The 22997-nt window shown below is 45.3% G+C and overlaps 1 protein-coding gene across 9 annotated transcripts in view; it reads right to left on the bottom strand.

Moving 5' to 3' along the window:
* ZKSCAN7 (zinc finger with KRAB and SCAN domains 7) overlaps positions 1-3132 on the bottom strand; it is a 28359-nt gene extending 25227 nt beyond the window's left edge. For 5 of the 9 annotated variants that reach the window (XM_057301701.1, XM_008961522.4, XM_008961524.4 and 2 more), the window contains exons 1-2: positions 2754-3132; positions 801-1341 (exon numbers count right to left, since the gene is read on the bottom strand). In XM_057301701.1, the coding sequence (XP_057157684.1) occupies positions 801-1223 (423 nt within the window). In that variant the 5' untranslated portion in view covers positions 1224-1341; positions 2754-3132. The remainder of the gene's footprint in view (positions 1-800; positions 1342-2753) is intronic. The other 4 variants (XM_055109765.2, XM_008961523.4, XM_055109763.2 and 1 more) reach the window with 1 other exon arrangement.
* Positions 3133-22997: the final 19865 nt, after the last annotated feature.

Genomic DNA, 22997 nt, shown 5'->3' with positions numbered 1-22997 from the left:
CTGGGATTACAGGCGTGAGCTACCATGCCCAGCCACCAATAAATCTCTTTACACATGCACATGCATGTGTGCGCGTGCCCACACACACACACACACCCCTCTCTCCTACTGATTCTACCTCTCTGGCTGAACCCTGACTGAAACACATGGGCACAGAGCTAGTTGGCTCTATGGTCCTAGAAACCAGATTTTCCAATGTGTCTTACTGCTCACTCTTCCCAACTATCCCTCTAGTTTAAATTACCTTGGTATTACATTTGCAAGAACTCCAGGAAATAGGGAAAACTTAAATTAGAATTAAAGATGCAAAAAGATCCCAGTTAGGTTTGGAGAGCTAGCAAAAGGAACAAATAATTACAAGGCCCAAAAATGTCACCTTTCAAGGAATCAAAGAGGCAGGAAAAGAGAAAATTGACTCTGAGAAGTCCAAGGAAGTGAGCAAAGAGAATGTCTCAAATGAAGGCTCGTATTATCAGCATACCCAAAGGCCTGCCTTCCCCTGATCGCCCTATTCTAACCAGCATGCAGATCCCCCGCCTGCCAGGAGTACCATGCGAATCTCCAGGATGAAGCTAGGCTCAGAACACAGTATTTCACAAGGTGAATCACAGAGCTTAGCTGGGATGTGCACTTGTGTTTATGGCTTGGAGCACAAAACTATTTTCCCTCTATCCACAGGACAAGTTCAGGAACCCTAAAGGCAAACTGGCCTAGGGCCTGGGAAGTGGAGAATGCCTATTCCTAGGCTAACCCAAGCATTAGAGAAGCATCAGGCCGCCATTCTAGACTCAACTGCTCACCTCCTCTGGTCCACTGAGGTGTCTCTGAAAATCCTCCACCACAGCCACAGCCTCCTCACCACTCTCAGGGTGATGCAGCTGCACCCAGGTCCGGAGCTCCCCAGGGAGGATGCTCAGGAACTGCTCAAGCACCAGCAGCTCCAGGATCTGCTCCTTGGTGTGCACCTCTGGCATGAGCCACCAGCGGCAGAGCTCCCGAAGCCGGCTCAAAGCTTCCTGCGGCCCAGACATCTCGTGGTAACATAATTGCCTGAAGTGTAGCCGGAAGATTTCGCAGACAGGAGGATAGTTCTTCTGGAGACTGCTGCCCTGCCCCCAGGTCTGGTTCGCTGGCTCCTGCTTCACAGTCAGGCGCCCCTCTTGCTTCTGGAAAGCAGTGCTCCTGGGGATGAGGCCTAAATTTCCCCTGCCTGCAGTGGTCATTGTGACCCCAAAGAGAAGCTTGTTACAGCTGCAGTTGGTCCGATTAAAATGATGGTCTATAGTTCAGGTCTCAGGAACTGTTTTTCAGGGTTGGAGAAAGGGGTGATGGTAGTGTTGCCTACAGAAACAAGAGTGAAATCAGAGTTCTTGAAGTATTCAGCCCCAGGCTGATGACAATCCTCCACTGAGTTAAAAAACAAAGCTCCAGGAAAAAAGAACACAACCAGGCATTCTTGCTAAGCAACTCTCCAAATGATGCCCTTCTTAAAGTTTCAGTGGCTCCCATTACCTACAGGATAAAATCTAAATGTCTATGCCTTGCATTCACAGCCCTTCACAACCTGGCCTTACCCCCTTCACAACCAGTCACACCCTCTACCACTCACCCCAAGTACCCATGCTAGAAAGACAGCAATGGTCTCCAATGTGGGAAATGCAGGCTATCCCAAAGGGTGCAAGAGAAAATACTAAGTTATTTAACTCCTATTTAATGTATGTTTTATAATGTGCATTACAATTTGTATAGTAGTATTCATGTTTAAATTACAAATAAACCAATGTAGGGAGTAAGTGATCAAACCTCTTCTACTGATAGAAATGCAAAATAAAGAAAGTTTGGAGCTAAAGCTCTAGAGACACACTTAGAAGCCACACATACTCTTTCTTTGAATTTTTCTCCTTCAACTTTTGACAAACTTGTCTGTCAAGACCATGAACAAAGGCAATATTTTCTTGGTTTTCCTGATTGCCCCATCAGGAAGAGTGCTGGTAGCTTCCCTTTGTGTACCTCTCACTATAACCCTTTAACTGGTTTATGCACAACTCACCACTCTCACCCTCCAAACTGCTGCATGGCCACCAAAGGAAAGGAACCAAATGGAATCAGAAAATACTAGACCTTTTTTTACTCAGTGCACCTCCTCTAGAAAGCCTTCCTGATCACGCTAGGCTTAGAGAGGTGGTTATTGTCTCAGTGATCCCAAACTACCTTTTCCATTCAAACCTCTAGTAGAGCACATCTCACACTGTAATCGTTTGTGGTTTACACGACTGTCTCCCCTGCTTTCTGGGAGGATACAAAGGGCAGAGCTGACTTCCAGTCATCTTTGTACACGTGTGCACATGGCACACATAATTGGGAAATGAATGAATATGATACATTTAGCTGACACTGAAGTGGAGGAAAACTTTGAACGTTTTAAAATCAGCACCTTACTGGTAACTAGGGCATCTGTGCTGTGCTTCCAGTTCACCAAGAGTCCCAGATCCCTGTGTCTCAATCTCTTTAAAAAGACAAAGAAGGACTTTAAAATAATCTGTAAACTCTGCTCTAAGATCCCATATATGTAGAAAGTTCAGGCCATTCTCCTGCTTCCCATAGTGTTCCGAATGCTCAGCACTTTAAAATCTCAATTGGATTTTTGCATTTCCAAGTCACGCTCCACGTTTGCGATTCTGAGCCTGGGTCTGACCCAAATATGACAGTTCATACAGTTTCCTACTGCAAGAGCTGGGAAAACAGCGATCTACCTTTCGTGTTAAACCAGGCTTCAGCAGCGCCGCTCACCTGGCCACGTCTGCCCTGTTCATCGCTGTACCCGCAGATACCCGGCTCCGTGCCACGCACGAATGGTCAGGGGTATGGGACAAAGAAGCGGCTCTACATTGGGCGGCTTCTGAGAGTCACGGGGACCGCGCCGCCTGCCGCCGGGAAGAAGCGCGGTCCTGGCCAGCGTCGGCGACCCGAGCTCCGGCCGCGCCTCCCTCCGCGTCTCGGCCCACTCGCGGTGGCACTCGGCACCGAAGCCGGACACTCTACTGCCCGTTAGACCAAAAACAATGGCCGAGCCGGAAGGGAGAGAAGCCTCGACTTCCGCCCCCTCCGGGATCCCGGAAGTCTCGTTTGCGAAGGTGGGAGCGCGCGTCCCCGCACCCGGGAGAGCTGGCAGGGCTTTCTTCTCGGCTGTGCCCGGCCACCTGCCGCGGGCGGGGTCGGGGTCTCGCGAGGGCCCAGGCCACTCACATCCCGCTCTCAGGCCATAGTCGGGGGATCCAGACGCGTCCCAGCTCTACACCTTCTCCTCCAGGTGTCCTTGGGAAAGATACCCAACCTCCAAGCCTGTTTTCTCATCTGAAAAAAAATGCAGAGCATAATGCGTACCTCACAGGGCTGGGAGCACCGCATGAGGTTAACAGACACTACATAGCAAAAGGCCTGGCATATCCTGAGCAGTCAGTTATACCATATGTGATGCCCAATCTGAAGTCTCAGTGAAGGGAGCAGCAAGCATCTCCCATCTTAAAAATGAAGAAGCATGTCTAGAAATTGTGATATTTTGGCCCATAAATGTGGTTAATATTTCGTAAGACAGCACCAGCATTCTGGTGTCCACGTAGAGGTTCCTAGGGAGACCAAGGAGCAGATAAACTGAGAAGGTGTGGGGACAGTTTGTAACCTAGTAGGCAGTTGTCTAGCCTCTGGGTGGCAGGTGGTACCCAGGTGACCTTCACTTTGAAGAATGGTTTGCATACAGAAGGAGGATATGAACTGGTCCTTGTTACAAACATGGTTGAGCAGGCCCTGTGTGTTAATGACCATGGGTGAAGGGCAAAGGGTGTGATGAAGTTAACTGTTTATCTTTATTATAGCACAGGAGATAAGTCCTTTACAGGGCCCAAAGTAAACAGTCTCCTGGACTGTCTAGGGATGGCAATATTTCAAAGGTGCCCTGGGCCTAACACTGGCCCTGACATATGTTCCTCATATATCTGTGTGAGCCAAGATAGAAACAAAGACACCAGAAGTCCTGCTCCAGAGTTTCCACAAGCTTAAAAGTAATCTCTTGGAGCAATCTTTGTCCATTGATCCTAACGGTGGTTTCCTGTCATCAAGGTCCCCCTTTCCATTTGGAAATCTCACAAGGAGGTTTTGGCTATTTAAAACCAGGAACCCCAGCCTCTGCCTGACATTGATGCTAGACATTGCCTACTGGCAAATCAAGGCCTCAGAAGCTTAGGATTCTTGAGGTGGAAGGCAAATCAAGGCCCCAGAAGCTTAGGATTCTTGAGGAGGAAATCTCCCAAGGCCAGGCTAAATGCTCTCAGACCTGATTTTCAGGTCTCCTTGACCACGTGTTGTCCTGCAGTCCTGGCTTCCTATTATAGGAGACACAAGGATTTGGAAACCAAGATTGAGGTTTTTTATTCTTTAGAGCTGTTTCATGCACAAGTGGTTGGCTTTCATTGGCTGTAAGGACCAGGCCCATCTGAGCAGTGTGTTTAGACTTCAGAGGCACTTCTGTGACCAACACTGTGGGCCTGGCCTGATCTACCATGACTGGGTTGGGCCCCAGTGGGCCAGACACTTGATGATGCCTCGATATAGCACCTTAGGACACCTACCTTTGGGCCAAAGACAACCACAGAAGGCCTTTAGGAATTCTGTACTCCAACTCGATTTCTCTTGAAAATCATCACTCAAGCTTTGGTATGAGAGCTAACAAATAGGTAACTCAAATTCTACATGCCTGAAACGAAACTTACCATCTATCCGCAACCCTGAAGCTCCAACCCATGTCCCCATCACTGTAAAAAGTATTATCATTCACCCAGGGACCCAAACTAGAACCCTGGGTGTCATCCCATGAGCTGAGTGACCATGGACAAGTTACTTAGCCTCCCTGTGCATAGCTTCCTTATTTGGAAAATGGGGATAATAATATACTTGAATTGTAGAGTTGTTGTGAGGATTGGATGAGATAAAATACATAAAGCACTTAGAATGGTGCCTGACACATTGTAAGTATTATAGGTGTTTTCTAGTATTGTGTTTACTATCCTTGTTTCCTCTCAGTTCATCCCCTGTATCCATTAATGTTAAGGCCTGCCACGTTTGCCCTATATGTATGTAATAATAAAAAAAGAGAATATCTATAGCAATTACTGTGCTGCTCTGCATCATCACTGTTACTTCCCATGTTAAATCCTGCTTGGAGTGAGGGCAGCTGTGAGAAGTGTGTCCCCAGGAACTTACTGGATTTAAGACCACAAAGAGGCTGGGCACAGTGGCTCACACTTGTAATCCTAACACTTTGGGAGGCCAAGGCGCGTGGATCACTTGAAGCCAGGGGTTTGAGACCAGCCTGGGCAACATGGTGAAACCCTGTCTCTACAAAAAATTTAAAACTTAGCCGGGCTTGGTGGCACACACCTGTAGTCCCACCTACTCTGGAGGCTGAGGTGAGAGGATCACTTGAGCCCAGGAAGTTGAGGCTGCAGTGAGCAGTGTTTCTGCCACCACACTCCAGCCTGGGTGACAAGACCCTGTCAAAAACAAACAAAACAAAACAAAACAAAACAAAAACCCACAAAGAGAGGAGCACAGTTCTGGAGAGTCTCTGCCCCCAAACCGCTCAGATGTTCTGACATCATCTGTGTGGATAGTCCCTTTTCAACAGCCAGAACTCTCCTGTATACCCTGAAAAGAAGGTGGGGCCCTAGACACATGGGATGGGGGGACTTGCCATGATATGGGAAGAAAACCCCGGCCCACTGTGAATGGGAGTGAATGGGGCCCAAGCCCTAACTAAGAGAATGGAGAGACCCTCCTCTCACCTCGAAAACTCCTACTGATCCTTTAAAACACTGCCAAGAAACCCCTTCTCCAGGAAGCCTTTTCTGCACCCCACCTAGATTAGGTGTGGCTTCCTTTTTGCTCCTGTGGTGGCCTGCAATGCTATGCTATTGCCATAACCAATAGGTTATGGTCCCTATTGGACATACTGCACTAACACTGTCTACTTACTGGCTTCTCTACTGTACTGTAAGCCCCATCTTGGCTGACACCATATCTCTCTGGTTCACAGTTGAGTCCCCTGACACTAACTCTTGACGTGGTTGTTCCCTTAGCTGGATGTGAGTGCCCTACGGTCAGGCCACCATTGTTTTCGTGGCATCCAACACAAAGTCCAATATAGCTTCTAAGAAATGTGTCCTTGATCCAGGTTGCTGTGGAAGGCTTTTAACAGGGAATGAGCTGATCAGTCTGGGTTGTAGAAAGTTGCCTGTGGTGGCTGGCTATATAGAGGGGCTTGGAGGGAATGAGACACGGACATCCCTTATAGCTGCTTATCTGCTTTGCACTCTTAGTGCCTCTACAACAGTATCATAGGATCATTAGTTTGCAGATGAGGATCCTGAGGCTTGGCAAACAGCCTAGTAGCTGAGTAACATTTTACTGGCTGAGACGGGTAAGTTAGGCTTTGATTTCTGGTCTTTAGACCATTCCTTCTTCTCTTTCTATTGCAAGATGCTTTCTCTGACCTTCATTCATTCCTGTTTCTTAATTCCTGTCAGGCTTCTTCCTGCCAATGGTGTTAGGAGAGCAGGGAGGGTCAGTGGTGGTCACCAAACATAGTCTTGGGGATGACTTGGTGAGAGGAAGGGTTTTCTTGGTGCTGGGGTCTCAGGGACTCCTTCGGGGAGCTGATCTCAGGTGAGTGAACCACCAAACCCCACAGGCCTCTGAGCTTCCTAGAGGGAAATGGAAGTTGTTCCAAGTGTGCAAAGAACAGGGAGGGAGTGGTGATATGGTTTGGATTTGTGTCCCTGCCCAAATCTCATGTCGAATTGGAGGAGGGGCCCAGTTGGAGGTGATTAGATCATAAGGGCAGATTCCCCCTTGCTGTTCTCATGATAGTGAGTGACGTCTCATGAGATCTGATCATTTAAAAGTGTGTAGCACTTCCCCCTTTGCTCTGTCTCTCCCCTGCCACCATATACATAAGGTACTTGCTTCCCCTTCACATTCCGCCATGATCGTAAATTTCCTGAGACCTCCCAGTCATGCTTCCTGTTAAGCCTGCAGAACTATGAGCTGATTAAACATTTTTTCCTTCATAAATTACCAATCTCAGATAGTTCTTTATAGCAGTGTGAGAATGGACTAATACAAATTGCTTCTGGTGCTCTTTAGTTCAGGACTTGTCTCAGGCAATTGCCTGTGGGCAAGCCATCTGGGACCCCAGCATGGGAGCTGTGGCCCCAGGCTGCCCCCACTTGCCATTGGTACGGATTCTCCCTCATGATGACAGGTGAAGCCAGCTGGAATTCCTGGGTCGAGTGGGGACTTGGAGAACTTTTCTGTCTAGCTAGAGGATTATAAATGCACCAATCAGCACTCTGTGTCTAGCTAAAGGATTGTAAATGCGCCAGTCAGCACCCTGTAACAATGCACCAATCAGCACTCTGTATCTAGCTAGAGGATTGTAAATGCACCTATCAGCACTCTGTAAAATGGACCAATTAGCCCTCTGTAAAATGGACCAATCAGCAGGACATGGGCAGGGACAAATAAGGGGATAAAAGCTGGCCACTCCAGCCAGCAGTGACAACCCGCTTGGGTCCCCTTCCATGCTGTGGAAGCTTTGTTCTTTAGCTCTTCACAGTAAATCTTGCTGCTGCTCACTCTTTGGGTCCATGCCATCTTTAAGAGCTGTGACACTCATGGCAAAGGTCCACAGCTTCATTCTTGAAGTCAGTGAGACCAAGAACCCACCAGAAGGAACCAACTCTGGACACATCTTGTCAACCATGAAGGGACTATCGCCAAGCAGTGAGTACCATTGAACCCCTTTCACTTGCTATTCTGTCCTATTTTTCCTTAGAATTCGGGGGCTAAACACCGGGCACCTGTTGGCCAGTTAAAAGCGACTAGCATGGCCATTGGACTAAAGACACGGGTGTCAGGCTTTCTGGGAAAGGGCTCTCTAACAACTCCAGACTCTACGGAGTTGGGAGCATTGCTTTGCCTGGAACCAGCTTCCACTTTTCCTGTACTTCTGGGCTGAGCCGAGGGTCAACAGAGAGGAAAGCCATTCAGCTCTGGGGTCCTGACAAAAAGTTGGTTGACCCTGTAACCGTGAGCAGAACTCTCAAAGTCATGTCGCCCAAGCAAGACTCACCCATCTATCCTATCTACCCTGACCCTTGCCTCCTGGGTTCTAAGCCTGTCAGACAAACTTCCCCCTGCCTGTCTTCTCTGAGGCTACTCCCGCTTCTAAAAACCACTCCCTGTCTCTGGTGCTTTCTAGTTTCTCCTATAAAAATGATTTCTAGTATAAATTTTGGGACTCTGTTCTTTAGGCACCTGGGCTCAACAATCAGAAAGACATAATTTTTGCCCAAAACCCCATCGGTGGGGGGGACTATCTGGAATTTTAGGATCCCTCCTCAGACTAGCAGGCCTAACAAAAGCTATTCCTGAAGCTAGGATATGGGTAACCTCAGAAATTATATTCTCCCTATTTGTATGATGAGAATTGAGGACAAAAGGCATCATTCTTCCAACCCTGGAGATCCCTTCCCTCCCTCAGGGTATGGCCCTCCACTCCATTTTGAGGCATAACATCTTTATAAGACAAGGGTAAGTTCCCAATACTAACAGGAAAAAACGCTTAGGACTCTAACAGGTTTTCAAGAATGTGTCGATAAGGGCCACTAAATCCAATTTTTCTTAGTCCTCTTTGTGGTCTAAGAGGACAGGTAAGGTGCAGGTTTTTGAGAATGCATCGGTAAGGGCCACTAAAGCTGACTTTCCTCAATCCTCTTTGTGGTCTAAGAGGAAAACTAGTGTTTCTGCTGCTGTGTTGTGAGTGCAACTATTCTGATCAGCAGGGTCCAAGGGACTGTTTTGGGTTCTTGGGCAAGAGGGGGATCTGGTGCTGCATTGGTTAGCACAACTATTCCAATCAGCAAGGTCCAGGGACTGTTGCGGGTTCTTGCAGGGTTGGGGGGTGGGGGTAACAAACAAACCAAAACCATGGGCAGTTTTTTCTTTCACATGGGAAACACTCAGGCATCAACAGACTTACCCTTGAAATGCATCCTAAGCCATTGGGACCAATTTGACCCACAAACCCTGAAAAAGTAGTGGCTTATTTTTTTCTGCACTATGGCCTGGCCCCAATATTTTCTCTCTGATGGGGAAAAATGGTCACCTGAGGGAAGTATAAATTACAATACTATCCTATCATGCAGTTTGACCTTTTCTGAAAGAGGGAAGGCAAATGAAGTGAAATACATTATGTCCAAGCTTTCTTTTCATTGAAGGAGAATCCACAACTATGCAAAGCTTGCAATTTACATCCCACAGGAGGACCTCTCAGCTTACCCCCATATCCTAGCCTCCCTATAGCTTCCCTTCCTATTAATGATAAGCCTCCTCTAATCTCCCCAGCCAAGAAGGAAATAAAGAAATCTCCAAAGGACCACAAAAACCCCCAGGCTATCGGTTATGTCCCCTTCAAGCTGTAGGGGGAGGGGAATTTGGCCCAACCCAGGTACATGTTCCCTTCTCCCTCTCTGATTTAAAGCAGATTAAGGCAGATCTGGGGAAGTTTTCAGATGATTCTGATAGGTACATAGATGTCCTACAGGGTCTAGGGCAAACCCTTGACCTCACTTGGAGAGATGTCATGCTATTGTTAGATCAAACCCTGGCCTTTAATGGAAAGAATGCGGCTTTAGCTGCAGCCCGAGAGTTTGGAGATACCTGATATCTTAGTCAAGTAAATGATAGAATGACAGCCAAAGAAAGGGACAAATTCCCTGCTGGTCAGCAAGCCTTCCCCAGTATGGATCCCTACTGGGACCCAGACTCAGATAATGGGAACTGGAGTCATAAACATCTGCTGACCTGTGTTCTGGAAGGACTAAAGAGAATTAGAAAAAGCCCATGAATTATTCAATGATGTCCACCATAACTCAGGGAAAGGAAGAAAAATCCTACCACCTTCCTCAAGCGGCTACGGGAGGCCTTAAGAAAATACACTCCCCTGTCACCTGACTCCCTCAAGGGTCAATTGATCCTAAAAGATAAGTTTATTACCCAGTCAGCCCCAGATGTCAGGAGAAAGCTCCAAAAGTGAGCCCTGGGCCATGAACAAAATATGGAGGCATTATTAAACCTGGCAACCTCGGTGTTCTATAATAGGGACCAAGAGGAACAAGCCAAAAAGGAAAAGTGAGATCAGAGGAAGGCCGCAGCCTTAGTCGTGGCCCTCAGACAAACAAACCTTGGTGGTTCAGAGAGGACAGAAAATGGAGCAGGCCAATCACCCAGTAGGGCTTGTTATCAGCATGGTTTGCAAGGACACTTTAAAAAAGACTGTCCAATGAGAAACAAGCTGCCTCCTCACCCATGTCCACTATGCTGAGGCAATCACTGGAAGGTGCACTGCCCCAGAGGACAAAGGTTCTCTGGGCCAGAAGCCCCCAACCAGGTGATCCAACAACGGGACTGAGGGTGCCCAGGGCAAGCACCAGCTCATGTCATCACCCTCACTGAGCCCTGGGTACGTTTAACCATTGAGGGCCAGGAAATTGACTTCCTCCTGGACACTGGCATGGCTTTCTCAGTGTTAATCTCCTGTCCCAGACAGCTGTCCTCAGGTCCGTTACCATCCAAGGAATCTTGGGACAGCCTGTAACCAGGTATATCTCCCACCTTCTTAGTTGTAATTGGGAGACTTTGCTCTTTTCACATGCCTTTCTTGTTATGCCTGAAAATCCCATACCCTTATTAGGGAGGGACATATTAGCCAAAGCTGGAGCTATTATCTGTATGAATATGGGGAACAAGTTACCCATTTGTTGTCCCCTGCTTGAGGAGGGAATCAACCCTGAAGTATGGGCATTGAAAGGACAATTCGGAAGGGCAAAAAATGCCCACCCAGTCCAAATCAGGCTAAAATACCCCACCACTTTTCCTTCTCAAAGGCAATATCTCTTAAGGCCTGAAGCTCATAAAGGATTACAGGATATTGTTAGACATTTAAAAGCTCAAGGCTGAGTAAGAAAATGCAGCAGTCCGTGCAACACCCCAATTCTAGGAGTACAAAAACCGAACAGTCAGTGGAGACTAGTGCAAGATCTCAGACTCATCAATGAGGCAGTAATTCCTCTATATCCAGTTGTATGCAACCCCTATACCCTGCTCTCTCAAATACCAGAGGAAGCAGAATGGTTCACAGTTCTGGACTTCAAGGATGCCTTCTTCTCTATTCCCCTGCACTCTGATGCCCAGTTTCTCTTTGTCTTTGAGGATTGCACAGACCACACATCCCAACTTATATGGATGGTCTTGCCCTGAGGGTTTAGGGATAGCCCTCATCTGTTTGGTCAGGTACTGGCCCAAGATCTAGGCCACTTCTCAAGTCTAGGCACTCTGGTCCTTCAGTACGTGGATGATTTACTTTTGGCTACCAGTTCAGAAGCCTCATGCCAGCAGGCTACTCTAGATCTCTTGAAATTTCTAGCTAATCAAGGGTATAAGGCAACTAAATAGTAGGCCCAACTCAAGTCAAATAACTAGGCCTAATCTTAGCCAGAGGAACCAGGGCCCTCAGGGAGGAATGAATGCAGCCTCTACTGGCTTATCCCTGCCCTAAGACATTAAAATAATTGCAGGGGTTCCTTGGAATCACTGGCTTTTGCCAACTATGGATCCATGGATACAGTGAGATGGCCAGGCCACTCTATACTCTAATCAAGGAGACCCAGAGGGCAAATATTAATCTAGTAGAATGGAAACCAGAAACAGAAACAGCATTCAAAACCTTAAAGCAGGCCCTAGTACAAGCTCCAGCCTTAAGCCTTCCCACAGGACAAAACTTCTGTTTATATGTCACAGAGAGAGCAGGAATAGCTCTTGGAGTCCTTACTCAGACTCGTGGGACAACCCCACAACCGGTGGCATACCTAAGTAAGGAAATTGATATAATAGCAAAAGGCTGGCCTCACCGTTTATGAGTAGTTTCGGCAGTGGCCATCTTAGTGTCAGAGGCTATCAAAATAATACAAGGAAAGGATCTCGCCAACTGGATTACTCATGACGTAAATGGCATACTAGGTATCAAAGGAAGTTTATGGCTATCAGACAACTGCCTGCTTAGATACCAGGTGCTACTCCTTGAGGGACCAGTGCTTCAAATACGCATGTGTGCGGCCCTCAACCCTGCCACTTTTCTCCCAGAGGATGGGGAATCAATCGAGCATGACTGCCAACAAATTATAGTCCAGACTTATGCCACCCAAAAGGATCTCTTAGAAGTCCCCTTAGCTAATCCTGACCTTAACCTATATACCAACGGAAGTTCATTTGTGGAGAATGGGATACAAACAGCAGGTTATGCCATAGTTAGTGATGTAACAGTACTTGAAAGTAAGCCTCTTCCCTCAGGGACCAGCGACCAGTTAGCAGAACTAGTGGCACTTACCCGAGCCTTAGAACTGGGAAAGGGAAAAAGAATAAATGTGTATACAGATAGCAAGTATGCTTATCTAATCCTACATGCCCATGCTGCAATATGGAAAGAAAGGGAGTTCCTAACGTTTAATGGTGGAACCCTCATTAAATACCACAAGGAAATCATGGAGTTATTGCACGCAGTGCAAAAACCCAAGGAGGTGGCAGTCTTACACTGCCAAAGCCATCAAAAGGGGAAAGAGAAGGGAGAACAGCAGCATAAGTGGCTGGCAGAGGCAGAGAAAGTCAAAGAGAGAAGAAAAGAAATAGAGACAGAAAGTCAGAGAAAGAAAGAAAGAAAGAAAGAAGGAAAGAAAGAAAGAGAGAGAAAGTCAGAGAGAGAGAGGAAAAGACAGAGAGACAGAGAGAGGGAGGAAAGACAGAAAGTCAAAGAGAGTCAGAGAGAAAGAGAGAGAGACAAAGTCAAAGAGAAGGAAAAAGAGAGAGAGAAGAGATGAAGAGAAAGAGAGAAAGAGAGAGAAGTAGTAAAGGAAAAACAGTGTATCCTATTCCTTTGAAAGTCAGGGTAAAGTTAAAACCTATAATTGATAATTGAAGGTCTTCTCCATAACTCTATAACACTCCAATACCACCTTGTTGTCAGTGTAAACAAGGGTGTAGCCGGAAAGCACTGAGGCCACTGACAACCCATAGGCTTCCTATCAAAAATCCTTAACCCAGCAGGTTTCCTAACAGGGGATCTGAGTCTTAATTACCATACAAAGTTTGGAGCAGACCTAGGAGGAACTCTCTTCAGGACAGGATGATAGATGGTTCCTCCTGGGTGATTAAGTGGAAAAGACACAATGGGTATTCAGTAAGTGATAAGGAAACTCTTGTAGAAGCAGAGTTAGGAAAATTGCCTAGTAATTGGTCTGCTCAAACCTGCGAGCTGTTTGCACTCAGCTGAACCTTAAAGTACTTGCAGAATCAGGAAGGAGCCATCTATACAAATTCTAAGTTAATATGGACTGAATGAGGTCTTATTAATAGCAAAGAATAATTAAAATCCCAAACTTACAAGGTTTTCAACAAAAGTAAAGTTTGCTAAAAGTTAACAGTGTAACATGTATTACCCTACTACCATGCACTCTCAAAGGATTTCTCAGACAGTTTGCAAGAAATAACAAAATCTATCCTTACTCTACAATCCCAAATAGACTCTTTGGCAGCAGTGACTCTCCAAAACCGCCTAGGCCTAGATCTCCTCACTGCTGAGAAAGGAGGACTTTGCACCTTTTTAGGAGAAGAGTGTTGCTTTTACACTAACCAGTCAAGGATAGTACAAGACACTGCCTGGCATTAACAGGAAAAGGCTTCTGAAATCAGACAACGCCTTTCAAACTCTTATACCAACTTCTGGAGTTGGGTGACATGGCTTCTCCCCTTTCTAGATTCCGTGTCAGCCATCTTGCTATTACTCGCCTTCAGGCCCTGTATTTTTAACCTCCTTATCAAATTTGTTTCCTCCAGGATTAAGGCCGTCAAGCTACAGATGGTCTTACAAATGGAATCCCAAAGGAGCTCAACTAACAACTTCTACCAAGGACCCCTGGATCGACCCACTGGCCCTCTGTCTGGCCTAGAGATTTCCCCTCTGGAGGACACTACCACTGCAGATCCCCTTCTTTACCCCTATCCAGCAGGAATTAGCTAGAGCGGTCATCACCCAATTCCCAACAGCAGTTGGGGGGTCCTGCTTAGAGGGGAGGATTGAGAGATGAAGCCAGCTGGACTTCCTGGTCGAGTGGGGACTTGGAGAACTTTTCTGTCTAGCTAGAGGATTGTAAATGCACCAATCAGCACTCTGTGTCTAGCTAAAGGATTGTAAATGCACCAGTCAGCACTCTGTTAAAACGTACCAGTCAGTGCTCTGAGTCTAGCTAGAGGATTGTAAATGCACCAATCAGCACTTTGTAAAATGGACCAATCAGCAAGACATGGGCAGGGACAAATAAGGAGATAAAAGCTGGCCACCCCAGCCAGAAGCAGCAACCTGCTTGTGTTACCTTCCATACTGTGGAAGCTTTGTTCTTTCACTCTTCACAAGAAATCTTGCTGCGGCTCACTCTTTGGGTCCGTGCCACCTTTAAGAGCTGTAACACTCACCGCAAAGGTCCGCGGCTTCATTCTTGAAGTCAGCAAGACCAAGAACCCACTGGAGGGAACCAACTCCAGATGCAATGACAGGTGGACAGATAGGCCTAAAGAACAGCGGTGACCTGCTGGGGACTGAGTGCATTAGCAATGGCATCTGGGACCCTGCGGGCCTCTGGCTCCTAACCCAGTACCACCCCTGCTCTAAGTGCTTCCTTCCTGGGGGTTCTACACATTGTTCTTCCAGGGGTGGGGCAAGGAGGGTAGAGCCATCCTACTCCTGGTACTCTGCCCTGACTAAATCCCTGTCCTGGGGTCTGTTGTCCTTTTCCCAATCTCCCCATTGGCCCTAGAGCTCGGCTTCTGGCCCTTCCTGCTACAAATCTGTGAAGGGAAAGGAGTATTTTCAGGCCAGCCTACCCACAACTCCCATATACCAGTTGTTAGCATGCATGCAGGGAGGATCCTTAGAGTTGCTAATCCAGTCACTACCTTCCTATTTTACAGGTGGGGAAACAGGTCCATGGAGAGAGAGTAACCCAGGTCTCCTGCCCCTCACTGTAGGGACCTTGTCTGTTTTTGGGCCAGAATTCTGTGAGCTTGATTCTCCAAAAGCACGATTTTTTTCTTGGAAATAATAAGCTTGACATCATAGGTTGTAATCTATTCGTTTCTGGGTTTTGTCAGGCCTCAGATTTGAAATCCAGATTCTTCCAGAAGGGTCTCAAACATACACTGGAGTTTCTTTCCAACCTGTAAATATGGCAGAATCTAGCTCTGCCACATACCAGCTGGGATTGATACCTTGAACAAGTTACATATACACTGTGAGTCTTAAGTTTCTTTCTTTGTGAAATGGAAAAAGTATCCATGTCTGCTACCCTCTCAGAGTTGGGAGGATTCAGTGAGGTAAGGTGAGAACTTTGACACATCCTGTTAAGCACTATACATCATCACTTACCGAAGACATCTATGCAAAAAAAAACTGTTTGAATTCCAGGGAGAAGGCAGTAAGCCCTGGACCTTGGAAATATCAAAGGCAAGGGCAGGTAGATACCAGTGACTCCAACAAAGTCGGTATGTGATACCCAACATAAGAGAAGTTCAGAGAGCCAAACAAGGGATTAATCTAGAGGCAGCTTAAAAGGGAATAGCACTGAGTTGGGCCTTGAGGAAGAGGGAAGAGCATTTCTGGCAGAGGGAACAACATGATCAAATTGCTGGGTGAGGGTGGGAGTCATTATTTCAGTACAAGTTGTTTCCTGTTATAGGATGTAGGAAATTAACAAAAACAGTGATTCAATCTTTAGATGCATACAATTTGTGTGCACTTAAGCCACCATAATGTCCCCTGGTGATCGGTTCTCCCATCAATTTAGAAAATAGGTGATACTTACATTCATTCATTCTTTTTTTTTTTTTTAAGATAGAGTCTCACTCTGTCCCCCAGGCTGGAGTGCAGTGGCACAATCTCGGCTCACTGCAAGCTCCACCTCCCAGGTTCACGTCATTCTCCTGCCTCAGCCTCCAGAGTAGCTGGGACTACAGGCGCCTGCCACCACGCCCGGCTAATTTTTTGCATTTTTAGTAGAGATGGGGTTTCACCATGTTAATCAGGCTGGTTTCAATCTCTTGACCTCGTGACCCACCCGCCTAGGCCTCCCAAAGTGTTGGGATTAAAGGCGTGAGCCACTATGCCCGGCCCATTCATTATTTCTTACTTAAACAATGGACAACAGCCAAGGAGAAGCTGATACCTTAGTGAATTTTTAAATTCCCTTCACCTATGAGGCCTCCAGGATGCCACCATATGCCCTTAGAACTCTTCTGTGGCTAAGCCCATATCTTCTAATAGTATCTAGAAGATTGCCCCATGCCCAATAACACCAATGCTCCACACACAAATGTTTCTACAAATTAAGTGTGCAGAACTCCCAAAGTGAGGGGATGTTTCATCTTCCCTCACTGTAAGCGTTCTGGAGGGCCAGGCTGGTTTTCCCCAATTAGAGGTGGACAGGAATATTGTTTCCTTTTTCCTTCTACTAGTAAGGCCTGGAATAAGCCTAGCCCCAGGGGTTGCTCACCTGAAATGGGTTGAGCCTGTTCCCCTTTCATCCTAATTCCCTGTCATTTCTGGCTTCTTTCACCCCAGAAGCTGTCAGAACTTGGAAAGGTGATAACTATGAAGAAAGGTGATAACCATGAAGAAAATTCTGTGATAGTTCCCTAAATATTGTTTAGGATTAGAAAAGACGGCTTTTTTTTTTTTTTTTTTTTTTTTTTCAGTCATTGGCATCAAGTTTACTGAGAGGGATGAAAAATAAGGCTTGGAGAGTAAAGCTCTAGTAGAAACTACTCTATGGGAAAAGGTCAGTTATGTATTGGAATTTGGCCTGTTTCCTCTCTGCTTTTTGGACTAGGATTAATGCTACAACTCTTCTCTAAAAGAAACGCCCCCAATGACTTTATGTATCCTTTCTTTTAGGACTTTTCTAGCCCTATCACTAGAATTCTGTTTCATCTCACTAATCCTAGTCATCCAACCCATTCCAAACAATTCTGCTCTGCTGCGATGTCCTCCAGTCTCAAAACCCTTGGCAAATACCAACCTCTAAAGATTTCTGCAAGCACTATTTGGAAAACAAACATGTCATAGCTGGCTTCTGTCTATGGCTTTGGATTCCTTCCTCCAGTTTACATTATACCAAGCAATTTCTAGAGTCAGCTTCATTAGTTCAGCCGGTTATTACATACACATATTTGTATTAGCATTCTCCAGAGAAACATCATATATAGAACGTTTGCATATTATATACAAGACAATATGTAATAATATGATAAAGTTATATAATATAGTATAAAAATAAAAATATATATGATATATGTAAAATAAAAATATATGTACAGGGGAAGCCCTCACTTAAAGTCATTGATAGGTTCTTGGAAGCTGTGACTTTAAGTTAAATGATATATAACCACCAATTTTGCCATAGGCTAATTGATATAAATGAGTTAAGTTCCTACGGCATATTTCTGGTCACAAAACCTTCACCAAAATTTTAAATAAAGACCCCAAACATTGCTAATATTAAGCATTGAAATAAATGCGAGTTATATATACATTTAAGTGGGGTGCAGTTATATATACATTTGAGTGGGGTGCAGTGGCATGTACCTATAATCTCAGCTACTCTGGAGGCTGAGGCAGGATGATCACTTGAGTTCATAAGGCTGCAGTGCACCATGATTGTGCCTGTGAATAGCCACTGCACTCTAGCCTGAGCAACACAGCAACACCCCGTCTATAGACTTTTTTTTTTTAATAAAAAAAAAAAACTATTGGGTAAGAGATGCCTCACCAAGGACTTTCTCCTACACATTAGAACTGTGCATTTGGCCACTTCTAGTTCTAAGAGAATCTGGGAGACCATTTTAGGTTTCCAACCTCTAGAGCAGCTTTGTCCAATAAAACTTTCTGTGATGATGAAAACGTTCTATACCTGCTCTAATAAAACAGCTTCTAGCCACATGTGGTGACAACACTTGAAACCTGGCTAGTATGACTGAAAAGCTGCATTTCTGATATTATTTGACTTAAATTAATTTGAATTTAAATAGCCAAATGTGGCTAGTGGCTATCATATTGGACAGCCACACTTTTTTGGAGACAGGATCTTGCTCTGTTGCCCAGACTGGAGTGCAGTGGCATGATCATGGCTCACTGCAGCCTCGACCTCCCCAGCCCAAATGATCCCTCCACCTCAGCCTCCCAAGTAGCTGAGATTACAGGCTTGTGCCACCACACCTGGCTAATTAAAGAAAAAAAATTGTAGAAATGCAGTCTCACATGTTGCCCAGGCTGGTCTCAAACTCCTGGGCTCAAAAGATCTTTCCACCTGAGCCCCCAAAGTGCTGGGATTACAGGCATGAGCCACCACACCCAGCTACAACAGCTAGACTTTTGAAATGAAGGAAGTTCAGGAGAAAGAGAGTTAGAAAAGATGTTGGGTGAGCCAAGCTACGGTGCTTGTCACAGGACCACTCTTAATTTATTGCACTTCTCTTCTGTCTTGACTTCAGTAATAACATACTTTGTCAGTTCTACTTCTTTGACACAACTTTCCTAGTACATAGCATCAAAATCTGGGCTCTCAAAATGGGCTGATCTTTTCCTCCATCCACCTCTTAAATGTTAGTGTTCCCCAGGGTTTCCCTGACCTTTTCACTTCGTTTTTAACACCCTCCCTCTCTAGATGAGCTCACTGACTCCTTGCTTCACCCACCTCTCATAAGCTGATGATTTCCACATCTGTATATCTACTTCAGTGAACTCCAACTCCATGCATTTGTCTCCCTACTTGTCTCTCCCTAGATGTCTCACAGACACCTCAAGCTCAGCACATCTCAAGTTGTATAGATACTGATGGAACAAATATTCATTTTGCACCAACTGAATGTCAGGCAGTGAGTTAGATGCAAGTAGGCTAGACATGAGCCCTTTGGGTGTTTGCAGTTTAGCAGGTGCAATAGGCAGGTTTTCTCTACTATGCTGGCTTCAAACTGTCTTCTTCTGGTTCCGTTCATTCTCACCCAAGTGCAGAGTTGGTTGTTGTTGTTGTTGTTGTGTTTTTACTTTCACAATACCGTCCTTCTAGATCAGAGGTTCTCAAGCTCTTTAGTCAAAAACTCTTGACACCCCTAAAAACTATTCAGGACTGCAAAGAACTTATTGATGTTGACTTATAAGTAAGATAGACATTTAAAAATATCCATTAATTCATTCAAATGCAATAATAACTTCATTATATGTTAGTATTTACATTATTTACAACATTTTAAAATGAAAATAACTGTATTTTTCAAAACCAAAGATTAGTTAGAAGAGTGGTACCATTTTACTTTTTTGTAAATCTCCTTAGAGACTGGTTAATGGGAGTTGGCTGGATTGCTATATATTCTTCTGCATTTAATCTGTTGGGATATGACAAATATGTAGCCTCTATACACTCACATGAGAATGAGAATAAGGGAGGAAAAGAAAATCTTAGTTCTTTAAGAAAATAGTTTGTGAAATTATTGTGAAAATAGTTTGGGCTTCACAGAGCACCTGAAGGGGTTCCAGGAGTCCCCACATCATGTTTTGAGAACGGCTTGCTCTCCAGAACACCAGGGCCACTTTCTTATTTTAGGCTTGCAGATGACCTAGACTATTGTAAAGGTGGTTTGTTACATAGGGTGGTTTGGTTGGGCTGTGCCTACCTCAGGTCATAGATGAATTCTCCCTTGTTGGTTGACCAAGGGCAGGCTGCAGGCAGCTGTCAAAGGAAGACCCTCAACAGATGGCTCCTGGCTACAGGATTGTGCACTTGAATTGTAAGGGGTGGTCTTGGGCCACTGACACAAACTCGTGCACTGGTGATGATAAGGCATGCACATGTGGGAAGCTGGACACACTCCACATCTGTGTTCCACCTTCTCGCTTTGTGGTCTCCCCAGTTCAAAAAGTCCTCACAAAGGTCCTCCCTCCTCATGATTCTTCATTTCTCCTGTGGTCCTCAGGTCTCTCCCCAGTCCCAGACCGAATCTCCTCTTATATTATTTTCTTTCCATTATAATGTTAATTTTTTAAAAAATCACTTGTTCCTTTTATTGGCTTTTGTTAATCAACATCTTGGTTTTAAAAACTTATTTCTGATGTGCAGTTTTAGGAATCTTATTTGGATATTAGAACTAAATATTGTTTTATTCTCCTTGCGTTCCTGCTGCAACAGTGCCAGATTTTTCCTGAACTGCCTCTAACTGAACAGGTAAGGGACTCCTACATGGCAGGACAGAGGGAAAAAATTAAGTCAATTAACATTTCAACTGATTATCCGCCAAACAGGGAGTTGCAGACTTCATCTCCCTGTCCCCATAAACCTATTCCTCCTGGGTTCCCCAGTCTGATGAATGGCCCCAATGTCTTTCCACCCAAACAGTGGCAACAAGGAGAATAGAAGTCAGATCTCCATTCATTCATTCATTCATCCTCTCATTTAGCATAAGAATACTTACTATGTGCTGGGGATAGAATGGTGATGAAGAAAAACACAGGCCTTGTTCTCATACAGCTTACCTTTTAGTGGAAGAGATAAACAATAAACAATTTCCATTATTAAAGATACTGTGAAGAAAAACAGATTATAAGGTCAGAGATGGCTGATGCCAGTGTTGGAGTGTTCTCAGTACACTCTATAGCTCTCTGTAGCTCCTGGCACATTGCCTGGCACCAGTGGTCATATATTGAATGAAAGTACAAGAAAAACAGATGAGCTCATACAAGTAAGGGTTAGTGAATGGGCTTCTGTGGCTGAGCTGTGTTTTCCCCTTCACTCCTGTACAAGCTGTTCTATTCTGACCTCCCTTCCACAGAAAACCTCCAAGTTTCTAGAATGGGATTCCAACTTAATGGCCTATGTAATTTTCAAAATAATAAAAAAAAGGAAGGGTTTCATTGTTTTGGGCTAACTTCTAGGTCCAGGAGTGGTGAAGATGTAAGACCTTGTTGAATTTTGGAAACTAATCTACCATTATCGTGGTGGTTAATTTTACATGTCAACTTGACTAGGCAAAGGGTGCCCAGATATCTGGTTAAACATTACTTCTGGATGTGTCTGTGAGAGATTAGAATTTGAATTGGTGGGCTAAATAAAGCAGATGGCCCTCCCCAGTGTGGGTGGGCATGATCCGTTGAGGGCCTCAATAGAAAGAACAAAAAGGCACAGGAAGGTTGAGTTCTTGCTCTGCCTGACTGCTTGAGTTGAGATATTGATCTTCTCCCTCCCTTGGCACTCTTGGTACTCAGACCTTCAGACTCAAACTGGAATCCATACCATTGGCTCCCTGGCTTTCTGGCCTTCAAACTATGCCACCAGCTTACCTGGGTCTCCAGCTTGCAGTTGGCAGATTGTGAGATTTAGCCTCCATAATTGCATGAGCCAACTTCTTAAAATAAATTTCTCTCAGTGCATCTACATCTATATCTAATCTGTTGGTTCTGTTTCTCTGGAGAACCTTGACTAATACAACCATCCTTATGAGATTTTTGAAAAGGTGTGGAGATGTGGCCGAAGGTCACTGAAGGCTTCTGATCTCCCACATGGTTTCTGTGTAGGTGGAATAAAAAGAGATCTAGAAGCTTGGGAAGGTGGTGAAAGAGGAGTTTTGGTGTTGTATTCTCTTCCTGGGAAATCTGCTCTAGCCCCGAGGTTATGAGAAAAGTTACTGCCTCAGGATGATGACAGCAGCAAAGGAGTGAAGCAGGCCCTTCCAATGTGATGGCTGAGCCACGGCACCTTTGTGTGGAGCTGGCAGTGTTTAGACCACATAGCAATGTCACCACCTCTGAGATAATTCTAGTAAATAAGAACAACCAGCAGGGCTGTCCAGCCACAATGACTGGGCACAAGCTGGACTTGGAAGGTGCCAGGGACCCAGCACTAATGGGACTAAGGAATCCCCAGAACAGTTTCCTCTTGAGGAGAAACCATAATGCATCTTTACAGGATCATTTCTTGACGCTGTAACTCCTAATGTAACGTTTCCTAATATTAGGAAGTGTGTGATCTTGGGCATGGGGAGTCATCTCTCTGAGCCTCAGTTTCTTCTATCTGTAAAATGGGCATAGCTATACTTAGGTGGCCATGAGGAATAAATGGGATAACAACGCCAAGGAACCAAACACAATACAAAGTGCACAGTAAGATTCTCAACAAATGTTAGTTCTTTTCAGTTTCCCTTGTGTCTGCAGGCAGATGAACCCCATGCCAATTTCATTCAGTTATTGGAATGGATACAGCAACCATGCTTTTAAGATCTTGAAGTTTGAAAACAAAAGAGCCCTGAAGATCTCCCAGCTTCCCAAAGAGGGGGGGCAATGTTATTAGTGGGTTAGCAGGGTGATGTGCATGAATTGTGGTTGGGCTGGTGCCAGGCCTAAAGGGGTTGGCCTGGGAGGGTTCCATTGTTGTGGGGCTTGGGGGTGAGTTGTTCTGTCCAACTGGGAGTAATGCAGAGGAGGGGGCAAGGAAGATCCCAAGTGAAAGGGGATGGGAGGAAGTCCCATTCCTCCTGGGAGCACTTTTGTAGCTGCTTGGTCTGGCTAGTCACAGCTGGAGGGAGAGCAATTCAGTCAATCTGACATTAATTCACATCTACCAGGCCTATTGGAAGGGAACATCTATTAAGACCAATTTGTCCTGGTCTCAATCACAGAAATTTAGTTTGCCCACACTAGAAAGAAAAGCAATGAACATTTTGGATTATTCCCAGGAAGATTGTCTGTGATTTGCAATAACATCATAAGGAAAATAATTTAAAAATATGGGCCCAAT

The sequence above is a fragment of the Pan paniscus genome, chromosome 2 (assembly GCF_029289425.2).
Source record: "Pan paniscus chromosome 2, NHGRI_mPanPan1-v2.0_pri, whole genome shotgun sequence".
Lineage (NCBI taxonomy): Eukaryota > Metazoa > Chordata > Mammalia > Primates > Hominidae > Pan > Pan paniscus.
This window is presented reverse-complemented; position numbering and strand designations above follow the sequence as displayed.